The sequence below is a fragment of the Osmerus mordax genome, chromosome 16 (genome assembly GCF_038355195.1).
Source record: "Osmerus mordax isolate fOsmMor3 chromosome 16, fOsmMor3.pri, whole genome shotgun sequence".
Classification (NCBI taxonomy): Eukaryota; Metazoa; Chordata; class Actinopteri; order Osmeriformes; family Osmeridae; genus Osmerus; species Osmerus mordax.
This window is the reverse complement of record NC_090065.1, coordinates 7,470,894-7,494,677: the sequence shown is the minus strand read 5'-3', so window position 1 is coordinate 7,494,677 and position 23,784 is coordinate 7,470,894. Positions and strand designations below refer to the sequence as shown.

Here is a 23,784-nt window from a genome sequence, read left to right as displayed (position 1 = left end):
ACATCACGTCATCATGGAAATAAACAAGTTGGGCTATCGCATAAAAAAATCCCAAATCTTAAATAAAAAAGGGCCACACAGACCACTTAATGTCAATGCAGCAAACCTCATTCACTATAAAGTTACATTGTTTATTGCAAAAGTCAAAAGAACACAAACATTTATGATTTTCAGTAATCCTTCATAGGCTGCATAAACAAAGTAGAAACACGAGGTTGAACGAGTCTAATAAAATGCAATATGTAGCCTGTATAAATAGAGAAAAGGCTTCTACGTGAATAATAAGATACCAAAATCCCGGAGGTACAGTTATCTATACCTTCTGCTGCCTCAGACCAATTTGGTGTTCAAAACAAACTCTCTTCACAGCCTCAGGCTTTTTTCACCAAAACCAGGAAGTCATGGTTGACTCAACTGTGTGTGACCATGTAATGTGTGCATTATGATGAACACATACATGCTCCCTCACCACTTATCCAAAAGGTAAAGTCTCTAGCAATGCAAAAGTTCCACTGATGAAACGGACTTCTGAGAATAGAGACTCGGCAACCACTTTTTGTATAAATACACAACCCTTGTCGAGGATGTTGTTTTGAAGAGGTTGTGCTGTTATACTGAATATCAGCATGACTGTGATCATCTTTGGCACTCGGCTTTTGGGATCATACCAACAACCAAACCCCATCCATGAATGCTGAGTGTCAGCATAACAGCACTCCTAGATCTCCCAAGGTAACGTCAGTCCTGAACAGGCTCACTCTGCTCCTCTCTCTTTCTTTTCCTCCCCAGTGAGGTGATCTCTTGGAGCTCTGGAGACAACTGCTCTCCCAGATCTGGGTTGGCAAGCAGGAACTCCCTCAGGCTCTGCATCTCCCCAAACTCCTACCAGAAGAGAGGGAAAAAAGGATTCACTTAGGCTCTGTACAGCTTTACCCAATGTGCTCTAAAAGTTAGCGAAAAAAGAGAAAAGTAAGTACCTGTGCATCAGCGTCAAACTGCAGTTCCTGCAACCGTTCTCTCAGCAGCTCTACTTCCCATTGGCTAATGGAGCCAGCCTCAATTTCCCATTGGCTCATACAAACGGCTTCATGTCTGACCTCCCCAGACATGTCCACTTGGTCCACCCCAGAAACACAGACTGACCACTCAGCAGTCAGCGTCTGAAAACACAGACAAAAACATATTTAGGTTGAACTTCACAAAAATACACCTACCCAATACACTAGCACCGGCAGTCTTCCCTGACCTTGTGTATTTGCTGATTGGCTGCTGCCACCTCTGGAACATTGGTGAGCAGCTGCAGGAGCCTTTCTAAGCACGCCTTGTATCGCCTCATCCACTCATCACCAACCTGCATACCACAGGAATGCATCAGCTCATTTCTGCAATGGATCACCTGTCGAGACACATGCACACACATTAAAAAAGAAGAAAGGAGAAATTAGAAAAACAAATCATAGTTGTGAGTGTGTGGGTGTGTCACCTTTCTGACTCGTTCCTGGTCTATGTAGCTGAAGTGATCACAGTAGTTGAGGAGGTTAAGCAGAGCTGAGGCATCACACTTATCTGCGCCCTTCTCACCGGTCTGCCCCCGAGGCATGTAGGCCTGCAGAGGGAGGGGGTCCAGAGAGAGGACATAAACCTAGATGCCAAATTTACATTTCCTGGAAATCAAAAGGTGTGGGTATCGGTGTGGTAGGTTAGCAGAGAAGTTCATCATCTGACAGCAGCTCAAGAGTGATTAAATGAATAAGGATGAAGGGAAATGTCAGGGATGGGATAGAGAAACAGAGAGATTAAAAAGAAGGGGTTATGTGAGGGATGGAGGGACAAGCTGTACCCTACCTTTGCCAGTTCCCAGTGGTCTTGTGACCAGAGTTGGGGTCTGCAGTTCCCCCAGTTTATTGTCCCCCCAGGATGTGTGTGATGCTTTAAGATCTCTGACCGCCACTCTGCACATACCACACACTCAGAATACAGCTGTGGGTAGGTCACATAGGTACACACAAACACAGTTTGATTACCACTATCACAAAAGCACATTTCATGTGTGAAAAATGTGAGCATTACACATTAAATGGTTTGACTGGTACGGCATGGCAATGTTGACATGATCGAAGATTCGCTGTGACAACCTGGTTGTTTTTCGGTCTGCAAGAACGCTGACACGGCCGCCGGAGGATCTGGTTTCGATTGAGTAGATTTTCATGGAAACGTTTCATCTCCCTATTAGTGAACGCGTGCAACCCCTCCCGAAGATGGAGCAGACAGATTCCAGCTTTAAGCCAGTTTTTATATCCACCATCATTAAGACGTGCAGTCAATTCGTGGTGTACCATTATTTCTGAATGTAAAATAGTTAGACACAACCAACTGAATCGAGTTTCCGCGTCTTGCTTTACAGTAAGTCCCGCCCATGACAAACGTGTTTTGGGAAGTTTTGGAAATGGGAATTGTAGTTGACTCAGTAGGCCTAGCTACCTGCTGCAATTGGGGTGAGTGGAGGTAGATTGTCAATACGATCTTTCGCCTGTTTACCTTTGTAAAACGTATGGACTAAGCTTTTATCTGATTTTCTGATAAAAAAAAATGAAAATGATTAAGGCTGACAGGCGAAACTTCTGCATAAGGCCGACTAACCACGAGGTGGCGCAACTAGCACAGAAAAGCAACGAAGTCTGTTCCCCTGCTTACCTGTGTGAGAGGATATCCGATAAAACTATTTGAGTACATGATTAAGGCCTCTTCCGTGATTGTAGACATGCTTCCCTATACTCCTAGTATAGGTTGTACATGTACAATCTATACTAGATTATACTACACTGGTTGTACATCACTGAACTCTGTGCGTGTATACTTATGCGTGTGATCGCGCGCGCGAGAAAGAGAGATCAGAGGAAAGGTTGATAGTTTAGTTTGACCTAATCCTCACACAAGAAAACAGAGCATGCCAGATAAGAATGCCAGGGGTGTGTCGCTTGATAGGACCAATGAATTGTCCTCTCTGAAATGTAGTCTCATTCGGATTCATAACACATATTTTCAAAATATATTATTCAGCAAAGAGCAATTATGAAAATGAAAAGACGTTTGTGTTGTATCAAATAATTTTATCTTTACATGAAAATTTAATTAGTCTTTTAGGGTGCACACAGAAAGACAAATATCCCTGTATCTTTGTAATTGGATCTCTATGGATTTGATGATAGTTAAAGTAGATTAGACACCCTGGAGTGTGCCTGTGTGTGTGTATGATAAGTGTGTGTATGTTTGTGTGTGTGCATGCATGCATAAATGTGGCCTGCTGAACAGTGAATTGAGAGGAATGCAACAATGATGTGTGTCTGTGTGTGTGTGTGTGTGTGTTATCCCAGCAGGGTGTTTTTTTAAGCGGAAGAGATCAAAGAGACATTAGTATTCTGAAATAAATCACATGCCCAGACCTCGCCATGTGAGTCCCCAAACACACACACGCATACACACACGCATACACACACATTCTGTCTCGATCTTCAAAAGACACCCCACCCCCATGAGGGCTTCATAACTATCTGCTTACTGCCTCTGATTCCTTTGTTACCTCCTTGCTGTTTCTCACGTTCATTCGTGAGCCTGTCTCTTCCCTCACTCTGCAAATAAGCAGGAAAATGCTTTGTCAGAGAAAATTGCTGTTCATCTTAGAGAAAGTCAGAAATGCAAACTAGGGGCTTTGACAAGTACATCCCTGGGGAGACCTCTTTCTTTCTCTCTTTCTCTCTTTCTCTCTCTCTCTCTCTCTTTTTCTCTTTTTCTCTCTCTCTCTCTCTCTCTCTCTCTCTCTCTCTCTCTCTCTCTCTCTCTCTCTCTCTCTCTCTCTCTCTTTTTCTCCACCATATCAAAGTATGTTAGTTCAGCAGGATGGCAGAGGTGATTTTTCTGAGTTTGTCTCTATTTTGTGCTTTTACTAAAACTTGTGTGCTGAATTTTCAAGCCACTTCACTTTAGCATTACCTTATCCATGATCGATTTCTACTGATTACTAGTGGTAATATATATTAATTCCACAGTGTAACCCAGACATCTGTTATAGAAATGACAGAATGATCATCTCTCATTTGCTCCGCAGACATTTTTTCAGTATCAGCATCAGCATGTATTTGTGTGTGCTTGTATGTGTATGCATGTTTCTGCATGTCATTATATTTGTGTGGAAGTGTCTCCACAGTGGAAGTGTGTGTGTGTGTATGCATGTGTTTGTGTGTCATTTTGATAGCCACCCACATGAATATGCAGATCAGTTTTAGAGAGCGTATGTGCTCGGCATTAAAACCCACTCTCCACTGCTGACCCAATTTCACACTGCAGTGTGTGTGTGTGTGTGTCTGGTAGTGTGTTTGGTTTTACATTTTAACACTCTTTGAGAAGCAAATGATGGAGACTTGACAGACTTCGTATGAGCTCATCTTTTAACATAATGATTGCATCAACTTGGTGTCTTCCAGAATATCATCTATCAGCATGCTTCCGGACAAGAAGTAACTAACTTGACATGACCAAATCATGAGACATCATCAGTACTACAGTGCAGAAAAACAGTGATGCCAATATCTTTGCTAAAAACAAAGTTTTTGATATAGTTAATACGTAAAATATCAGTTTTTGATAAGTGTCTGAAACTAAGTGGGCTACTTCAAATCTGTCCTCCACAGATGATTGACAGGACTGGAGGTGCAGTTCCTCAGAGCACCAGTAGATGGTGACTGGAGCGCTGTCAGGTCGAGTTGTAGTTGGGATGAGAGACACCAGGCCCTTGCCAACTTGACATGTTGAGAGAAGTGTTTTCTTGTTGCAGTACCAGACTGATGAAGCCATGCTGTCTGTCCTGGTCTTGGTCCTGGTCCTGGTCCTGGTCCTGGGCCGGGACTGTACACGTGAGTGTACCAGTGTCAGGTAGCGTCCAAGGAGTCATGACAACCAGCTCATTCCCACTGTAACTGAGTGAAACCATGTGGGCTCATACCAGTTGGGGGGAGAATATGGAGTCGGAAGTTTGGCTCCACTGGCCAGACCTTCAGAGAGTCTCCTCTGTACATGGTGATGGGGATGATGTCCCAGGCAGGGTTGGTGAAGAGGGAGGGTGTTTAAGGCAGGGTTGGTGAAGAGGGAGGGTGTTTAAGGCAGGGTTGGTGAAGAGGGAGGGTGTTTAAGGCAGGGTTGGTGAAGAAGGAGGGTGTTTAAGGCAGGGTTGGTGATGAAGGATTTTGTCTAAGGTAGTGTGGTCCAGTGCTCCTCCATAGCCGGACATGGAGTTTTCACTCTGCATTCTGATAACTCTGAAGGGCTACATCTGCTATCACTACTTGAAGGGCTGTATAATCATGTGAACTGGAGTAACCCCATACAATTGCACAAAGTGTGTCTGTGTGTGTTGTGTTGTGTGTGTGTATCTGTCTGTGTGCCAGAATGTGTGCTCTGGTTCCTCATATCCTTCCGTCACATTAGATCCAGTAGAACACCTCTGTCCTTTTTCAAGGACACCCCTCCTCCCTGCATCATGCCATCTATCTCTCTCTCTCTCTCTCTCTCTCTCTCTCTCTCTCTCTCTCTCTCTCTCTCTCTCTCTCTCTCTCTCTCGCTCTCTCTCTCTCTGACAGTCCAAGGTGCTGGAGATGAGTCCCGACATTCAGGACAGTAAAAAGCCTTTATGTGCAAGGTGTGTGTGTGTGTTAATGTGTGCACGCGCATGTGTGTATGTCAGTACACAGTAGAAATGGTCACAGATGGTTTCACAATATGACAGAGGAGATGCTAATTGTTCTATTTTTTATGTATTGCTGAAAACAATTAGAGGATAGAGGATAATTAAGATAGAAACTGCTTCTTTGTTTGGTATCCAACCACTGTGACTGTGTCACCACCATACAGCTGCTCTCAGGTGCCAGCTTGGGTTAGTCATTATTTCACATTTTTGTATTTAACACTATAATTATGATAATTGGAAAATTAACTCAGTAATCTATGTCAATCAGTCATAAATGGTCATTATGGGTTTAATTTGATGAGAAGACTCTGCTTTGGCCAGATTAAACCTGGCTGGATTATAACAACTCTCCCAGAACAATACCAGACCTGGATGTGCAGGATTAAGAGCACCTGGATTACAGTGAAAGCAGGGCCAGACATCAGGTGATAGAGAGGTGGCCTGGGTTACACTTGGTTCTGGTCAGGACAACAGGGTCAAACTCATCTGACAGTCACTGTTTTCTGAACAAGATATATACAGTATAAATATATACACAGTAGGGTTGTACCTCAAAGAACTGAGTATGCATGTTAATTATTCTCTAGAGTGTGGTCAGACACACTCTCATGCCTCTCTTCTCACACAGAGATTTCCTCTCTTTTCTTTCTCCTTTCTTTTTCGCTGCTGATCAGGAGTTCCTTTAGTCCTTTGATGCACTTTCTTCTTTCTCTCTGCTCTCTCTATTCCTAAAGAGTTCTCCTTTTAAGGTGACCCCCCTCCACTTCACTCGATGGGCCTCTAGCTTGAGAGAACCTCTTCTCCCTCTTTCTCTTTATCCTTCCCCTATTCCCTCTCCCTTCCTCTCTACCCCTGTTTTTCTTCAGCCCAGCGTGGGTGGCTGAGTTTAATGAATTCTCTTTTCTCTCTTCAGCGAGGCGCTGATTTCTGATTGTGAAGAGAAGAAGGGAGAGCAGAGTAGAGGGGAAGGGGGTGTTTCGGATTAAAAATTCATTCTGAGAAGAAATTGACATTTTGCTGGAGTGGTTCAGGGTTATGTGTGAGGTATTTGGCTCAGTTCTGTTGTGGCTGATGTCTGGTCAGTTTCCTATGTTCTCCTTAGGGACTAAGGGTAGGAATTGGGGTGACGAGCTGATCCCAGATCTGTCAAAGGTCCACATCTGTCTGAGGTCACAGGAAATGGACAGACATTGCATCAGATCTGATCCCCTGTTAAAACCAGTTTTCTAATTAGACACATGGATTAGATTATTTTATGAAAGCAATTGTTTAATCACATTTTTTTATTTGTGTGTAAAAATATAGACAGTAATTCCCTCTCCAGTCAATTTGTCTTTAGTAATGATTAGTGACAATGTTGTTCTTGGCCCCCTAGCACTTAATGGAATAATTGTTATTGTGACCAGGACACAATGCTATTAAGTGTGTAAAAGCCATCTCTCTCACGTGCACACACACACACACACACACACACACAGGCCCTCTCCCCCTAGTGTTTTGCCCTTTTGCGATATGCTAATGATCTGCTAATCTCTCCTGTTTACACCCCAGGAAAGGATGTGTGTGGGGTGGATGTGTGTCTGGTGAGAGAGAGTTTGTGTGCGCCAGTGTGTGTCTTTGGGTGTCTATTCGTGTATGTGTTGAGTGTGTGTGTTTGGGGGGGACATGGGTGTATGTGTTGAGTGTGTGTGGTGTGTGCAAGGGGGACATGGGTGCAATGAGGAAAAGCCTGAGGATTTCTCTCAGGCCTTCAACCTTCTGCTCTTGCTTGGGCACAGGCTGTCAACACATGAAGCAGAACAGTCAGTGTGACTGAGAGAGAGAGGCAGAGAGGACAGACACCCAGTGAATTAGTGCGCCTTGACTTGTTTTTTGTTTTTTTTAACTTTTCGAGCTACCTTTGTGTGTCTGTGTGTTTTTCAAGTGCGAGAGACAATCAACGATAGCAACAGGGAGAGAGAAAGTCTGGATGTGTTTATTTATTATGTTAAAGTCACATGCACTAATTGGTCCCTAGGAGAAGCCCAAGGCCATTTGCAAAATCCCACTGATTAAAAAACAAGACTAAATCCCACCCTCTCTCTCTCTCTCTCTGACACACACGCAAATTCACACAGAGATCCGCGCAAGGGAGAGCTATTTACTGTCAGAATTGGAGCATGTGTAGGAGTGTGCATGTGTTGAATTTGTGTAGGAATGCTGTCAGTTTGTTAAGGGTAGTTTAATATTTAAACTTACCTTCTAAAGTAAGGATACCCAAGAGCAACCCCCCCCCCCTCCTCACACACACACACACAAATACATTCAAAGCCTGGAGGACCTGGGGCCTGTCAGAAATCACACTCTAGATGTCAAGGGCACAGTATGTTACTGAGTGTGACAGACAGAAAGACAGAAGGCGAAGGAGGGAGGAGCAACGAAAGACAGGAAGAGGTGGAACAGAGCAGAAGGCAGCAAGGGACAGAAAGAATTGGAGTGACAGAAAGAGGTAGAGGGAGAATGGAGAGAGAAAGAAAAGAGGTGGAAAGATAGACAAAGATGTGCAGGAAATAGAGAGAGAGCAAGAGAGCAAGTGAATAAGAGAGAGAGAGAGAGAGAGAGAGAGAGAGAGAGAGAGAGAGAGAGAGAGAGAGAGAGAGAGAGAGAGAGAGAGAGAGAGAGAGAGAGAGAGAGAGAGAGAGCATGGACTGATGAATAGCTTTGAACTTTAATGGAAATTTCAGATGTTACTCTGGTGATGTGTTTAGACAATACACACATTACTGAGATACATGAGGGACTGATTTAAACTGACACTCCAGCCATGTCTGCCCCTACTGACCTAGGAGGCTCCAAACAGTACAGCAGTGGTTGCAGACTCAGAAGTGTAGATGGGAAGGAGAGAAGTGTAGAAGGAGAGAAGTGTAGAAGGAGAGAAGTGTAGAAGGGAAAGAGATAAGTGTAGAAGGAGAGGAGAGAAGTGTAGAAGGAGAGAAGTGTAGAAGGGAAAGAGATAAGTGTAGAAGGAGAGGAGAGAAGTGTAGAAGGGAAAGAGAGAAGTTTAGAAGGAGAGGAGAGAAGTATAAAAGGGGAAACGATCAGTCTGAGGTAGAATAAGATAGTGTAGTCTATGTGCCATATGGTCAGGGTTGAGTTCAGACAGATAAAATGTTGGAAACACATGGATGAATTTCTAATCAAGCTACACACACAATCACACGCACACACACAATCACACACTCCCACACACACACTTTTGTTAACATGTGAATGAAACTCTGACTACTTCTCACAGAGAGAGCAATAAATGTCAGGGGGATGGGAAGTATGGAGGAACTGCCTGTGTGTGTGTGTTTGTGTGTGTGTTTGTGGGAGGGCTCGAGGAGTGTGTGTGAGGGGGTGTATCTCTGAAAACTCCCCTTTTTCCCTTCCACCTGACTGCCTCTTTGTGTGTGAGTGTGTAGGCCCTTCTTTGTGTGTGTGTGAATGGGGGGTTTGTCTCCCAATCTGTGCCTCTCTACCCCGCCAGATTTCTAATGATTTTGCAATGATGATTTAGGTGTTAGTGTGTGTGTTCACTGAGCCTCCACCCCTTTCTCCTCCCGTCCATTCTTCACGCTCCCCTTCTTGTGTTCTCTCCCTGAGAACGTCTGTCCTCTGTGTCTGCTCTGGCCTCTGAGCCACTCAACACTGAGGTTCTGTTTGTCTATCTACAGTATGTATGTATGTATGTATGTATGTATGTATGTATGTATGTATGTATGGATCTATCTATCTATCTATCTATCTAACAATCTCTTTTCTGTCTATCTGGCTGTCTCTTTTTCAAATGCATATTTAGGAGGCTGGTTTCTCCACAGAGACCCCTCTACTAGGTTACAGAGGTCCTAGAGACAGACACACTGGCAGACAGACAGGAATGTTTAGTTGGCAGAGGATGAGGAGGAAGAACAGCATTCACCTCTAAACAATCACCTGAATGATTTATCAGCACATTTATGGAGGTGTTAGTTGCGTGCATGTGCATGTGCATGTTTCATGATGACATGTTTGTTGAGGCATCATGAGTGTGTGTGATCTCGCGTGTGTGTATGGAGTTGTGTGTTTGTTAATGTTTCATGACCATACGTTTTTTGGGAGGTGTTGTCAAGGCCCAGTTGTTTCTGCCTGGATGACTCCTCTGGGCTTCATGGTTGTTAGCTGTAGGTTTTCCTCAGGAGTCTGACCTGTTAGCTCAAAGTGTGTGTCGGTGCTTCTGTGTGAGTATGCCACTGTGTGTTTGTGTGTGTGTGTGTGTGTGTGTGTCTGTATGTATGTGTGTGTAGAAGGGAGCAGATATGAAAGATTCAGGCCTAAGGCTGCATAGTTGTGGATAACAAATGCTTTCCATTTAGTAATCATGCACGAGTTACCCCTCTGTTGACAGTGACCAGATCCTTTGTTTATGATTTTGTATGTGTGTGCGAGTCTGTGTGTGTGTGTTGTGTGTGTGGCCAGCATTAGTGTTTGAAATTTTAATCAGCTGTATTTTACAGAAAACTTTCCAGCTTTAATAGGTTTCTGCAAGCCTGGATTCCTTGTGTAGCGATCTTCTCTGTGTCTAGTCCTTACTCTGTCCTTTCTGATCACTCTCCCTATTGCAGACATGCACACGCACATCTCCATAATGCAGTAGCCCTAACTCTCTGTACCCCACGATCACAGACATGAAATTCAGAACAAAAGGAAATATTCCACCTCACAGAAAGAAGTTTCTGACAGAATGCCTAAACGTGACACCCTGTCTTCTGTAGTTCAAAAGCCTTTAGTTACAATGTGTGTGTGTGTGTGTGTTTGAGAGTAAGCCCCTGAGCACTTCAAACCAGGGCCTAATCAGCCCCCCATTGCCCTCCTACACAAACTATCTCTATCTTTCTCTCTCTCTCTCTTTATCTCATTCCTATTCTACCTCCCTCTATTCCTCCCACACAAACCCAGACCTCTTTTTCTCTCAATCCCCATTCCCTCCCTCTACCCTTCCCCCTTTCTTCTTCTCTCTCTCTACTCCACCCACTCCCTCTGTCCCTCCCTCCCTCCACTTGTCTCCCTCCGTCTTCTCTCTTGGGGCCGGCAGGCTCCACAGGCTCTGATGTAGGGTCAGTAGAGAGTTTCCGTCGTGATGTTGGAGGTTCCGTTAGGGCAGGGAAGGCTGTTCCCAGATCTGCCTCCCAAGGGAGAGCAAGTGACAAGGCTGCTGGCGCATGTTATGACGCTACTGAAATATTAAAGCTAATGGGCTCAGAGCTGTGCTTCTGTGTGTGTGTGTTTGTCTGTGAGTACATGTGTGTGTGTGCACTGCATGTATATCTTTGTCACAGAGCTGTACAGTGGTGTGAACATATTAGAATGGAGATGGATATTATTACGTTTGTACAATAAAAACTCCCACCCTTTCTCATTGTCCTTACTAAAATAAAGAAGAGTGGGAGAAGTAAGCAATGAGAGTTGAATCCCTCAACAGTTGAATCCCTCAGCAGTCAATAAGGATAAATACACAACACTTATACACACACAAACACACACAGCGGCTTCAAGCCATCACACACACAGCCTGGAGCACAATACAGCTCGTTAGTGCTACATGCTTAAAATGAGTTTCTCTCCCTCTCTCTGTCTCTCAAGCTGCTGTCAATGTTGTTATTTCCAAATGAATACACATAAAGGTATGACATGGATTGAAAAACTTGGTATACAATATGAATATAACAACACAAGAGGGATGGAAGACAGAGAAGGAGAAAGAAAATGTGCAGTACTGGTTCTCAAAACAAAAAACAGGCAATTAAAGATAGAATGGAATCATTTTTTGACAGAGGCTGAGTATGTGTGTGTGTGTTGGTGTGTGTGTGTAAAACTATGAAAGTGAGTGTGTGGGTACGAAGCATATGTGGATGGGAGGAATTTCATTTAGTGTGTGAATGTGTGTTTGTTAGGCAGATAAACACCCCCATGTTGATTAGACCTGAGAAAGCCGTGTTGAAATCCCTGTTCTTCTGAAGAGCTTCTGGGCATTCAGTTAAATTATGAATTTCGGCTCTTGCTCTCTCTCACTCCCTCGTCTCTCTGAATGCAGATGAAGGGTGGCATGGCAGTGAGATAGACAGTGGTTTTATAGTGACAGATGCGATGTTAATTAAAATCAGAAAGGCATTAGCAAGAAGTGACTTCAGCTCATTTACATTCTCCATAAGAGCAGAAAGTAGGGCAAGTTCTGTGTTCTAGCACCTTCTTGTGCATCCCACAGCTAAGATGAGTGACAGGAGAGGACACACTCATACCCACACATCCACCAAACCAGTGACACATGGATGTCTCGTCTGGATATTTAGGTCGTAGAACAGAACTTCTGATCTTAACTATGTACACTAAACCCTCACCTGTCCACAGGCCAAATAGGTCAGGCCTATGCATGTGTAGTCAGGTAGGACGAAATTTAAGTTTTACTTGAGATATGATCACGGTCACTTCATCTCAAGTACCAGATTGGCTGTTGGAGTCATGAGAGAGCAAGCCCAACATAAACACCGCGTGAGGTATCCTCCTTGAGTTTGTCACACAATCTCATTAGCATAATCTGTCTTTTATCTCAAACTACTGCACGCACTAAAGCCTCATAGCAGGATACGCACACACGCTCATTGCAGAGAAATTAATAATATATCCTACCTGTGGCATGAGGGGGGTTGGAGGTGGTAGTGTTCCCTGACTCCCATCAGTTACAAGGTTTAAGGGTGGAGGATTCCACAGCCACTGTGTTGAACTTGGTATATAATCACCTGGAGGGAACAGGAGCAGGCAGATTAATAGATTCATCTTAAAATTTGTAGATGTACAGATTTGTAAAATGGGCCAACAATGGCTATACTGTCTTCAGAGATTGTCAAAGTTGAATATAAACAGGTCCCTGATGTCTCTTTTACAAATCTTGTATCCAGTCTGTTCAAACATTTTTAATGGTGGTATGGCAGTCTCAGTGTGAAGGCAAAAACTGCTCTGTTAAGAATAGTCAATGCTAGTGGTAAAATTTTAGGTGTCCAGCACCCTACAGGTCGTACAATGGTCAGGTAGTGAGGAAAGCTTGATCCATATTAACAGTAAATTCCTACCTTCTCTATGCCGAGTTTCATCTTTCACCTTCAGGATCTCGATTCAGATTCCCCTAGGACCTAATATTAGTAGACCTTTAGGCTACTAATATTATACTTGTAGTATTCTCTTGCCCTGGCTGGTTAACCTACAGTCCACGGGGGGAGGGGGGGGGGGGGTAATATAACTCCCGCTGCTTACGTCCATTCAATACCGTTTAGCGAGGAAAACTCTCTGATGGGTATTGTTTATTTTAAATTCAGTAGTAGAATGACGCAGCACGGTACGCCTTTGATGCTTTTGATGCGCCTCATTAGCAGTTTAAATTTACACCTGCCTTGTGCATTCCACTCACACACCCTGTCGGCGGAGTTCCTCTCATTATGTCATTTGGAAATGTTGGCCGTGTAGGCTACAACGTTGTTAAAGCTGAAAAGTAGACATTTTAAAAGACTCAAACAAGACGGAGAAGGGGTCACCCACATATGAAATGTAGTCCTAAAGACAAAAAAAAATAAAAAATCCGAAAGGATAGAGTATGAATGAATAAAGGCGTGTTGCACTCTTTGGCGCAGGCAATAATCACATAACCGATGGTAAAAATCACGTTGTTAACTCCTGTCAATAAATGCAATTATTTTTTACAAGATAGCTCATTTAACCCTTAATTTATGTATGACCACAACAACCCCATGCATGCAATGCCCATCGGTCAAACAGACCTACATAGAGCACGCCACATGGCCTCTTTGCCTCTTTCATCCTTGCAACAATCATGACATATTTTAGGCAGTAACGAGCGCCGCAGCCCAGCAAGAGCTCGCGCTCAAACGCGCTTAATTGTCCTAGTTATTGACAACTCGGTTCCGGTGTATTACTGATTTTCCACTCCTTCTTGCAAGAGTTTTGGTTTGGTCCAGACATCTGTGGGGGGTCAGGGGTGAGGATAACCCCGCGAGCTGAGTCCATCTGCCCCAAAAATACCAACGTAGCCTACGTGCGCAACTGCAATGATTATTGACGATGCACAGGATTAACCTATTGCATTAATGAAAATCCTAAAGCACATGAAATCCACTGTAAGCTAACTCAGACGTTTAAGCCAATAAAAAAACAATCACAGGACTATAAACATGATTCCTATTAACAGCCCATACGCCTAGACTTATCATTAAACTAATATTTGACATTTTTTAATGAAATACATTAAGGTCACAGAGCCAATGCGACTGTTGTGATAAGATAGCCTATCTTTGCTTTGTTTGATAGCAATCAGCTTCATGATCTTAAGTCAAAGGCACAAATAGCACTACCCAACACCTTGGTCACGTGTTCTTGGGCCACATGAACCAGGGATTTAGAAAATACACCCTCCCTGGCTCCAGACCTTCTCCTCACACAAAAGGTTGTTCCCCATGCGAAACGAACCCAGTTAGTCCAGTCATTGCCCACAGAGACTCTGAATTTAGAGCAGCTATTCTATTTAATGAAGCAGAACTTCGTGGTCCCCTTTATAAATCTCTCCATGGCTTCTGTTACCCAGCAACAAAGCCAGAATTTATCAGTTTTCACCCATTTTTTATGAGAGGAATGGAACCCTTTACACATTGATGGAAGAGAACTACTACAAACACAGACTCCCCAAAATATAGGCCGCTTTGGCGGGAAGCGCGTTCAATTGAACATGTGCTCCTCAGGGAGGGCTTTGATGCCGGTTGTCTTTTTATGACATAGCCTACATTTCGCGTTGTGACTTGGGCACCTCCCTGAAATGAGTCTCTGCAGGACTGGGAATAGCCTACTGTCTATTTTTTGTAAACAATAAAGCTATCTTTGGTAAGATCATGCGTATCATTATTTCCAACCATCAAGGCCACACGTTGAAATATTGATCAGTGGCTTGTTGCGAAAGTTGACCGTTTTGCGTGTAGCGGTTTGCAGCATAGCACAGGACATCCACTCTTCCGCGGGACACGGAGTCCTTCTCAAACCCCCTATTGTGCACGCTGCTGCAGGAACACGGGTGATACGTTACAGTTTAGCGTATAATGTTCTTGTGTGCAGTGCAGTAGGCCTATAGGCTACCTACCCTTAGCATATTGGCAATTGCTTTAGAAAATTGCGCTCCACAGATTGAAGTATATTGATATGAGCTTGAGCGTTCTTTGCAAATTCTTCTTGGCTAACTCTAACAGAACAGTATTAGCCTACCTCGGTCAAAAGTTCAGTATAGGTTACCTGGCAGTTCACATTTCAATGGATGTGTGAGTTAGGAAGAAAGTGTGTGTGCAGGAGACGGTGGTGGTGGTGGGGGGGTCTTAACCAAAGAATGTAGTGGGAGGAAATGTGAAGATTTATTTCGGCTTGTCAATAAGGACTACGTGTAAGACCCGTTTCCACCACGGATTTTAATACATTCTGTGACTCATCAGCCCTGTAAAGTAGGTTAGTGGGTTATTGCCTGAGTTGAAATGGGCCCAGGACTTTTTTAGAGATCTGAGTTTGCTTGAGTTATCTGGTAGCCTATCCCACTAATATCCCCGTATTCCTTCATGTTTATGACACTATCCACGCAGTGGGGCACGTTTTAGCAATTAGACAAACAAAAACAGTAAATCCACCTTAACTGCTCAGTATTGTTCAGTGTGGGTTCAGTTCGTGTGTATGGGGGGGAAGGGGGAGGGGGGGGGGCTCCACATAACTTCACATGAGTGATAACCAACGTCTGCCACCCCCTGCGCAGCTTTCTTAACTCAACCACTCCATCTGTTCTAGACCCAATCTGGTCCATCAATGCCGCAGGTGTGTGCACGTGTGTGACTGTCTCCGTTGATTCTATGACAGCCTTCTGTCACCGCCGGTCACAACCTAAGACCCTCTAAATCCTAGTATATCTATTTTCCCCAACACGTTCTTCTAACATTAAAGTATGGAGCAAAGTCATTATTACCCAAATAACGTAAGACCATTCCCCTATTACATCCATTCTGTGTGAGAAACTTTATGGGCTGTCTGACCTTTGGTTTCTCTGTGAAACGCCTCAGTGACAGCGGAGATGCCAGAAACAGCCAAGACAAAAGCTGATGAGACTCAAACGGGGTAAAAGAAGACCTGAAAGGAAGAAGAGAACGAGTGGAGCGAGGGAGGAGCACGAAAGAGGGAGGAGACCCTTAAATCTTCATTGGAAAGTCATTAGAAATCTGGCCTGGACTAGACGGGACGGCCGCACAGATTGCCCGCCACCGAATACAAAACCTGTAATGAAGTGGAAGCTAGGAGGGAGTGTCGGAAGACAGATTTCTTTGCACTAGCTACTCCGCTGCCACTAAAGTTTCCATGTGTATGTGTATGGGTGTAAAAGCCTGTATTCATGAGATGTTAACCGTTTTGTTTGTGTGATGGGGGAATTTATTCAAAGTGTTGCAGCTATCTGCGACAGATGGGCCAAACAGTAATGAGTCTGACCAGAAGTTAACTAAGAGAGGGAAGAAAAAGGGAAGAATCGAATAATAAGAATAGTTAATGGAGTTTACCAGCCTGGTTATGTCTAGGACGTTGATGTTTCAGGTGCCGATGAGCAATAGTACATTGCACCAAAACCCAATTCAGATGGAAGTGAACATTATAATACTTAAGATGTTAAAATTATAGGACAAAATTGGAATGAGACAAGCTTCTAAATGTCCCCACACACACCCCTTTTTTATATTTTACGTTTATTTTTTATGTTGGAAGAGTGCTGTTTTGTCACTATTCTATTTTAGTTCTAATTTAGGCAATACGGGCTTTAAAGCCTGCATGTTGTCCAAATTAAAATGTAGGCCATGGACAGATATTCTCCTGGTTCCATGGCATTCACCACACTCGAAAAGGCCAACTCTCCAGTCTCACCCTTCTAAAACGCTTTTGTGCTGATCTGAACGGTGCCTTAACACTTCTTATATCTGTCAATGGTTTGAGTATACCATTCTCTTTGACAGACCCTTGAGTACTTTCTCCGTGAGAGAAGTGATAATTGGATAATTAGTCCTGAATCAAGCAAGAGACTAATTAGATGATAGTGTGCTTGCCATGGCACGCGAGTTAAAGCAAAGGTTAGCGGGGGGTTGAAGGGGCGCAGGAGCCTGTCTGAACTGCTCGAGGATCGATTATCTTAGACCCCCTCTCTTTCACACCCCTCCTGTCCCCCTTTCCTTCCATTCACCACCGCTTATCAGGCGGACAATGGAGACCAAATCGCCTAGTTTCCATCTCAAAGAGTTAAGCCTCAACAAGAGGCAGGGATCAGGCGACCAACTCCAGACCTCAAATACCATGCAATCACTAAAGCAAATGGGACGACAAAGCTTCGGAGGGAGGCGGGGGTCCTCCCAAAAATATTTTTCAAGAAAATGCTAATACATTTCGTGAAGAATTGAAGAGATTTTCGAGCCTAGCTTTAATTCTACTATTGTTGAACTCGCGTGCAGACGGGCAAGATTGACACACCAATCACGTGAAAGAATGAGGTGTGAGTCTGTGTGTGACTCACAGCGTTGGGTTAGTGAAAGCAAGTTCTTTCAGTGGACAGCTTGGTTTTGAAAGTATGTCCTGTATAATTGTACAAGTGTCCCTAAACTATCTTTCTCTCTCTCTTTCTGACATCAAGCTCTCTTCTCTCTCTCTCTCTCTCTCTCTCGCTCTCTCTCTCTCTCTCTCTCTCTCTCTCTCTCACACACACACACACACACACATATACAGATACACACACACAAACCTTAATCCGCGAAGCGAGACTCAACATAGTGTAATTTGCTTTTGATTGCTCTCTCTCTTTATGAGAACACAGAGACGGCTATCAGAATACCATTATTCTTGCAGCCACATGAAGAATAAAGAATAAACACCATATTCTCAAAGAGCAGAATAAGAGCCACATCGAGCACAGTATTTGAATAAAATGGCAATAAAAGCGTTTAATTCCCGTATGTGAAACAATTTGATAAAGTGTATGTTTCTGATTGTTGCTGCTGTATCTGACTGGTCCAGTCAGGTTGCGTTGGCATGTCATCTCACGAGATGACATTGGGCCTGGTTCATACAGTGACATTTTGTGACAGATGGATTCTTTATAGGCTAGGCCTATAAGTCATATTAGCTTCTCGAAAGGAAGTGTAGCCCTACAGACCTATGAGAACGTGTGTGCATGTACGTGTGCGTGTGTGTGTGTGAAGAAAACGAAAATCTCTTAAAGAGGCGTGACGGGGCCCAGGCCGTTCTCTAAATGTATTTTAATAAGAGCTACCCCCATGTCTTGGGCAATTCATCTCTCATCTCCCGTTAAATGAATGGAGTTGTGGCCGGGGCATGGGGCAGGGATAGCAGGGGGACAAAGACAGCATGTGGCGCTGGCTCATTATGCTCCAGTTAAGGCGGAGGGCCGTGTGAGAGCAGCAGGGGTTGGGGTTCCTGCAGGCCGACCCATGGGCACAATACACCAGTCGACGTCTGCAAAGGGAGACCCTGCCATGCCATTATACCGCTGCTACTAACGAGGGCTTCATGCGCCTTTGATATAATCTCACTATTGAAATCCCAATAAATCCCCTCGGCGTTTGCAGCCAAATCCTATTTGTAACGGGTGTGTGCCGTCACAAGAGTGTGTATGTGTGTGTGTGTTATTGTGTGTTTCGTCTTCACCTGCGTGGCTCTGTTCTGGCAGGCGAGGGTAAGACGAGAGGCGTTGAAGAAGCACTGACACGCATGTTAAACCGGCCAGTTACAATGGCAACGAACGAATCCTCACTAACGCTCATAGACCTACATCGCGTGAGCAGATGAGCTGGATTAAAATATGATCAATGTTATTTGCCGTTTTATTGAGCTAGAAGGGATTTTATAGTGAATAAAGTGCCATTTGAATGACAGCCAACCAACCAATCACTATAATGCATTTGAATAATTACATTGTGAATATCAATAAAATAATAGGCTACAACATGTGTGTGGGCTATATTGGCATAACATAGTGTTTTATATGTGTTTATCCAACGTGTTGAGGCAGCTCTTCTTGTTACTGAAATTTTAATTCTAATACTGAAAAGTTTCTTAAAAGTCTTAAAACTTTCTCTCTGGACGGCTCTAAACTCCAATACACCTATCCATGCATTTATGAAGGAGGACAAACTGATTGGCCACATCACACACGTCTTGGGCATGACTCCATCCAGAACTCTGTGCATCTCATCGTGTCTTTTCTGCCCGAGGACATCAAATATTGCTTAAATCTGTCATATAGGCTACTTCTGAATTGTGAACAATGCTATTCAAATGCTTTGTCCTCTAGCTCAGGGACACTGCGCATCTCTCCGTGCCCTCCTGTGTTATGCGCAGACTCATTTAAGAGCCCCGGGAACATAAACAAGTAAAGAAACTAAATAGGCTATATTAAATCAAGTCCCGCGTTTAGCAAACATATCGGTGCCAAGTTTCCCCGCACAGTCCAGGAATCTCCAAACAGGCTTAGAGGTCTTTCAGAAGTCTCCTTTTCCTTTTCATGGTGCCGATTGGTCACAGTGGAGCTCATTTGCATGCTGCGCCGTATAAACCCTCCCGCCACTGCAGCCCTTTCGAGCTGAGAGAGCACACTTCGACGAGAGAGCACAGCGTGCGCACTCTGACAACCTATGGCAATTTAATCCCAACGTTCCAAACGAGCCGAGGGGACAGGAAGGCATTCAAATTGACAAGTGCTGATAACAAATAGATAGTTGAGTTAAGTGAGGCCAGTTTGGCTGATTTGGGATATTTTCTGAAGTGGCAGGATGAAAGAAATTGGGTGGAACTGGTTGGTGCTGTGCACCTTACTGGCTATCTTAACTGTTCTCACACATGGGAAGACGGTGAAATATCAGACATTTGAAGAGGATGCACCTGGGACTGTTATCGGAAACTTGGCCAAGGACATCTCATCTACTCACACTGGCTCAAAGAATAATTTTAGGATGATGAAACAGTTCAACTCCTCTTTTATTCGTTTGAGAGAGAGCGACGGGCAGCTGAGTATTGGAGAGAGAATAGACAGAGAGAAAATCTGCAAACACACCCTTCACTGCCTCATTGCATTTGATGTGGTCAGTTTCTCCAAAGAGCAGTTCAAACTCATTCACGTCGAGGTGGAGGTCAAGGACATTAACGACAACTCCCCCGAGTTCCCCCGGAAAGAGTCGAGTCTAGAGATCTCTGAGAACACGGCAGTCGGAACGAGGATCCCGTTAGACTTTGCTGTGGACGAAGATGTGGGGTTAAATTATATCCAGAGCTACCAAATTTCTGTTAACAGCCACTTTTCCATCGACGTGCTCAGCAGAGCCGACGGGGTTAAATATGCGGAGCTTGTGCTTATGAAGGAGCTCGACCGCGAGACACAGGCATCCTACGCACTGGAGCTGGTCGCTATGGACGGCGGCAACCCGTCCCGCACAGGAACCACGCGCATAAACGTCAAGGTGAAAGATTACAACGACAACAGCCCGGTATTCGACCGGAACAGCTTCTCTGTGGACCTGCCCGAAGATGCACCGGTTGGGTTCCTTCTGCTGGACCTGAACGCAGAAGACCCGGATGAGGGGCTGAACGGGGAAGTGGTGTACGGCTTTGGTAACCAGGTGCCTTCTGAGATAAGGCAACTTTTCAGAGTGGACCGAAAAACAGGACGTCTCACCCTCGAGAGCCCTATTGACTTCGAGAGTAAGAATACCTATGAATTCGACGTTCAAGCAACCGACCTGGGTCCGAACCCTAGCCCAGCAATCTGTAAAATTGTGGTCCAGGTGCAAGACGTTAACGACAACGCACCGGAGATTTCCATAACTCCTATGACGTCCATCACAGCGGGAATTGCGTACATTACTGAAGCAGCGGCACGAGAGAGTTTTGTTGCTTTGGTCAGCACCTCGGACAGGGACTCTGGCGCAAATGGACAGGTTCACTGCACGCTGTATGGCCACGACCACTTTCGGCTGCAGCAGGCTTACGAAGACAGCTTCATGATTGTGAGTACAAGCCCACTAGACAGGGAAAAAATTCCAGAGTATAATCTAACGGTTGTGGCTGAAGACTTAGGGTCCCCGCCGTTCAGAACCATCACTCAGTATACCATTCGGTTAACGGACGAGAATGACAATGCACCTGTGTTCAGCAAACCTGTGTATGAGGTGGCAATAGTGGAGAATAATGCACCCGGGGCTTACATCGCCACCGTGGTCGCGAGAGACATTGACATGGGGCAAAATGGGAAGGTTAGCTACAAGCTCGCGGACACCTATTTCATGGGCTCTCCAATATCCACGTTCGTTTCTCTGGACCCCGCCAGCGGCTCACTTTACGCTCTCCGGAGCTTCAACTATGAGGTAATGAAACAGCTAGAGCTCCGTATCACTGCAAGCGATGGTGGCTCTCCGCCCCTCACCGGCAGCGCAAACGTGTTTGTACGGATAGTGGACCAGAATGACAATTCACCAGTAATAACGCAGCCCACATTAAATAATGGGTCCGCTGAAGTTCTATTGCCCCGGGACGCGCCGTCAGGTTATGTTATTACCAGGATGGAGGCACGAGACGCAGACGAAGGAGTTAACGCCGAACTGTCGTATGGACTGGCCACCGGGGAACCTTCTATTTTCTCTGTGAACAAAGCCACCGGAGACATTTATCTCAACCGCGCGCTTAGTCACGAAGTGGACGATATCCTGAGTGTGACCATAACGGCCAGTGACAATGGGAGGCCAGCACTCACCTCAACTGCCACGCTCCACTTCCTCATCATAGCTGGCTCCCCGCCAAGCGACAGGACCGTGTACCAAGCAGGCAGTGGAGATGAGATACAAGCGCAGTGGGACCTGTCTGTGGTGATTATTGTTGTCCTAGCTGGGAGCTGCACGCTCCTGCTGCTCGCCATCATCCTCATAGCAACAACATGCAACCGGCGGAAACGAGACAAAACTGGAGAGGACATTGACTCATATGGAGAGAAGGGGTCCCTTGAACGAGGAAGAAACCATGGCGACAACCCCCTGCTTCCTCTTCATGCAAGCGTGGGAGGAGGCGGATTTGAAGGCCACTCATACTCCAGCCAGCCCGGTGGCTTTTCCTCTGCTCACCCCGGGGGGAACGAACTGTGCTCGGCCTCGGAGGATGGCAGTGAAGCACCCTGCGTGTACAACCCTGACAGCAAACTGTGTGGGAATAAACTTGAGGTAAGATGAGGCTACACATGTTTTACTCAAATCCATTACTGTTTGTGTCTCAACAGTGCTTGAGACCAGGGAATATTTTTTCTGTTTTTACTAACTCAAAGTTTCTCTCTGTCTTGGTAGGGCTATTCCACTCTACCTGGCTATGGCAATGGTAAAGAGGCTGTGAGGCCCATCACAATCTGGAAGGGAAACTCCTACACCACTATCTCTGCACGAGACCCTGCCTTCAGCGGAAAGGACAGTGGAAAAGGGGACAGTGACTTCAACGACAGTGACAGTGATGTCAGTGGAGACCTGAAGAAAGAGGGGCTTCCTCCCATTGGCAGCCAGAGTGGTAAGAGTTTTAAGAGCTTAAATAGCATGATGAAAAAGCTATCAAGAGATCTACCCACATAATCTAACAGTGCTTCTCTGTCTGTCTTCAGGTTTGTGGGCATGCACCAGTGAGTGTAAAATCCTGGGCCATTCAGATCGCTGCTGGAGTCCCTCGGCGGTCAGGGCCAACACCGGAATATCACCTGGCCTCTCTCCCGCTCCCACCCTCTCCTCATTCAGCAGCCTCTCCAAGACGGCCTCCCTGCCCCGGGACCAAAACCGCAAGGACAACTACTACCAGGCTCACATCCCTAAGACCACAGGCCTGCAGAGCGTGTATGAGAAGGTGCTGCACAGGGAATTTGACTTTGTCCTGGTCACTCCGCCCAGACCTGTACACGTGCAGGAGATCAGCGATATCAATATCCCTGTCTATGCTCCTACCACCACACGATCTCCCATTAATGAAGTCTGAAAGCAAGACATACACAGAGACAGAGAGACTAAAAAATGCATTTAAATGTTAAAGCTGCAATAGGTAAATTCTAATATGCGAAAGTGCTCCCCAATTCTTGTATGAACACTTTCCTCCTGCTCCAGTTTGATGGATATTGGTTTCACAAAATAAGACAGGGATGAGGCATGCCTCACTAAAGGTGATTGGCTGGAACAGGATTGCTGGACCATAATTGGATGGAAAATAGCGGCATACTCCAAGAATTATGAACTGACATTCCACTGGTACTGTTGTCTGTGTTACTAAACAACTCTCAGAGGGCCTCATTAAAAACATGTTGATAGGGGCCAACACTTTTCTTTTTAGACCGAAATCCTACTTACTGTAGCTTTAATATAAAAATAGTAATAATGAGAATCACCAGTTGAATCACAAATGTATGATATTATTTGTAAGTTTAAATATTTGTGTGGTTTTAAATGTCTCAATGTGATGCATTTTTGTCCATCCAATCACTTGAAATGCTTATGTGGACATACTGTATATCTTATGCAACGTTTTGTACATAGGCTACAGATAATTTATTTTTTATAAAGGAATAATTAAGAACTAAAGAAATGTAAATATGGATTGTAATTAATGATTCTAAAGCATGCTCACTATTTAAATGGCCCAGAAACTATTAAGTTTGAGGCCGGAAACCCAAGATGTATCAAGTTGATAACCGTGTACGAATTTATTTGAAATGAATAATGTACAGATTTTTATCACGATCTTCTAAGAGAAAATAAACTTTGAAATACTGTGTTATGAAATCTGAAATTGTTGCTGTCATTTTAGCGCAGTAATTGAAAAAGTCTCGAGTTTACCTTGATTTGCTTCTTAATCCAAATACCTCCAAAACACCAAATCCCTCTTCATAATTTTGAGCC

The 23,784-nt window shown here is 44.6% G+C and overlaps 2 protein-coding genes across 3 annotated transcripts; one reads left to right on the top strand and one right to left on the bottom strand.

Moving 5' to 3' along the window:
- Positions 1–90: 90 nt before the first annotated feature.
- LOC136959365 (uncharacterized protein CXorf38-like) lies at positions 91–2,341 on the bottom strand. Of its 2 annotated transcripts, none has more exons than XM_067253678.1 (6): positions 2,136–2,341; positions 1,846–1,980; positions 1,484–1,606; positions 1,247–1,396; positions 978–1,160; positions 91–882 (listed from the first exon to the last, which is right to left on the bottom strand). In XM_067253678.1, exons 1-6 carry the CDS (start codon positions 2,337–2,339, stop codon positions 739–741), a joined length of 939 nt encoding a protein of 312 aa, XP_067109779.1. In that variant the 5' UTR covers positions 2,340–2,341; the 3' UTR covers positions 91–738. The 2 variants fall into 2 exon arrangements, with proteins under 2 accessions (XP_067109779.1, XP_067109780.1); XM_067253679.1 differs by having other exon boundaries at positions 91–879.
- Positions 2,342–19,647: 17,306 nt separating this feature from the next.
- Positions 19,648–22,870, top strand: LOC136958876 (protocadherin-8-like). Its single transcript, XM_067253002.1, has 3 exons — positions 19,648–22,080; positions 22,201–22,414; positions 22,506–22,870. The coding sequence occupies exons 1-3, from the start codon at positions 19,648–19,650 to the stop codon at positions 22,868–22,870; spliced, it is 3,012 nt and encodes a 1,003-aa protein (XP_067109103.1).
- The last annotated feature ends 914 nt before the right edge of the window (positions 22,871–23,784 follow it).

What these genes read in the sequence shown, in the direction of transcription:
- LOC136959365 (XM_067253678.1), bottom strand. Translation starts at nt 2,339, where the DNA reads ATGGTACACCACGAATTGACTGCACGTCTTAATGATGGTGGATATAAA. An exon ending in ACCAGGAACGAGTCAGAAAG is followed by an intron (nt 1,397 to 1,483) that starts GTGACACACCCA and finishes GTGTCTCGACAG; the next exon opens with GTGATCCATTGCAGAAATGA. An exon ending in CCAATCAGCAAATACACAAG is followed by an intron (nt 1,161 to 1,246) that starts GTCAGGGAAGAC and finishes CTGTGTTTTCAG; the next exon opens with ACGCTGACTGCTGAGTGGTC.
- LOC136958876 (XM_067253002.1), top strand. Translation starts at nt 19,648, where the DNA reads ATGAAAGAAATTGGGTGGAACTGGTTGGTGCTGTGCACCTTACTGGCT. An exon ending in TGTGTGGGAATAAACTTGAG is followed by an intron (nt 22,081 to 22,200) that starts GTAAGATGAGGC and finishes CTGTCTTGGTAG; the next exon opens with GGCTATTCCACTCTACCTGG. An exon ending in TCCCATTGGCAGCCAGAGTG is followed by an intron (nt 22,415 to 22,505) that starts GTAAGAGTTTTA and finishes GTCTGTCTTCAG; the next exon opens with GTTTGTGGGCATGCACCAGT.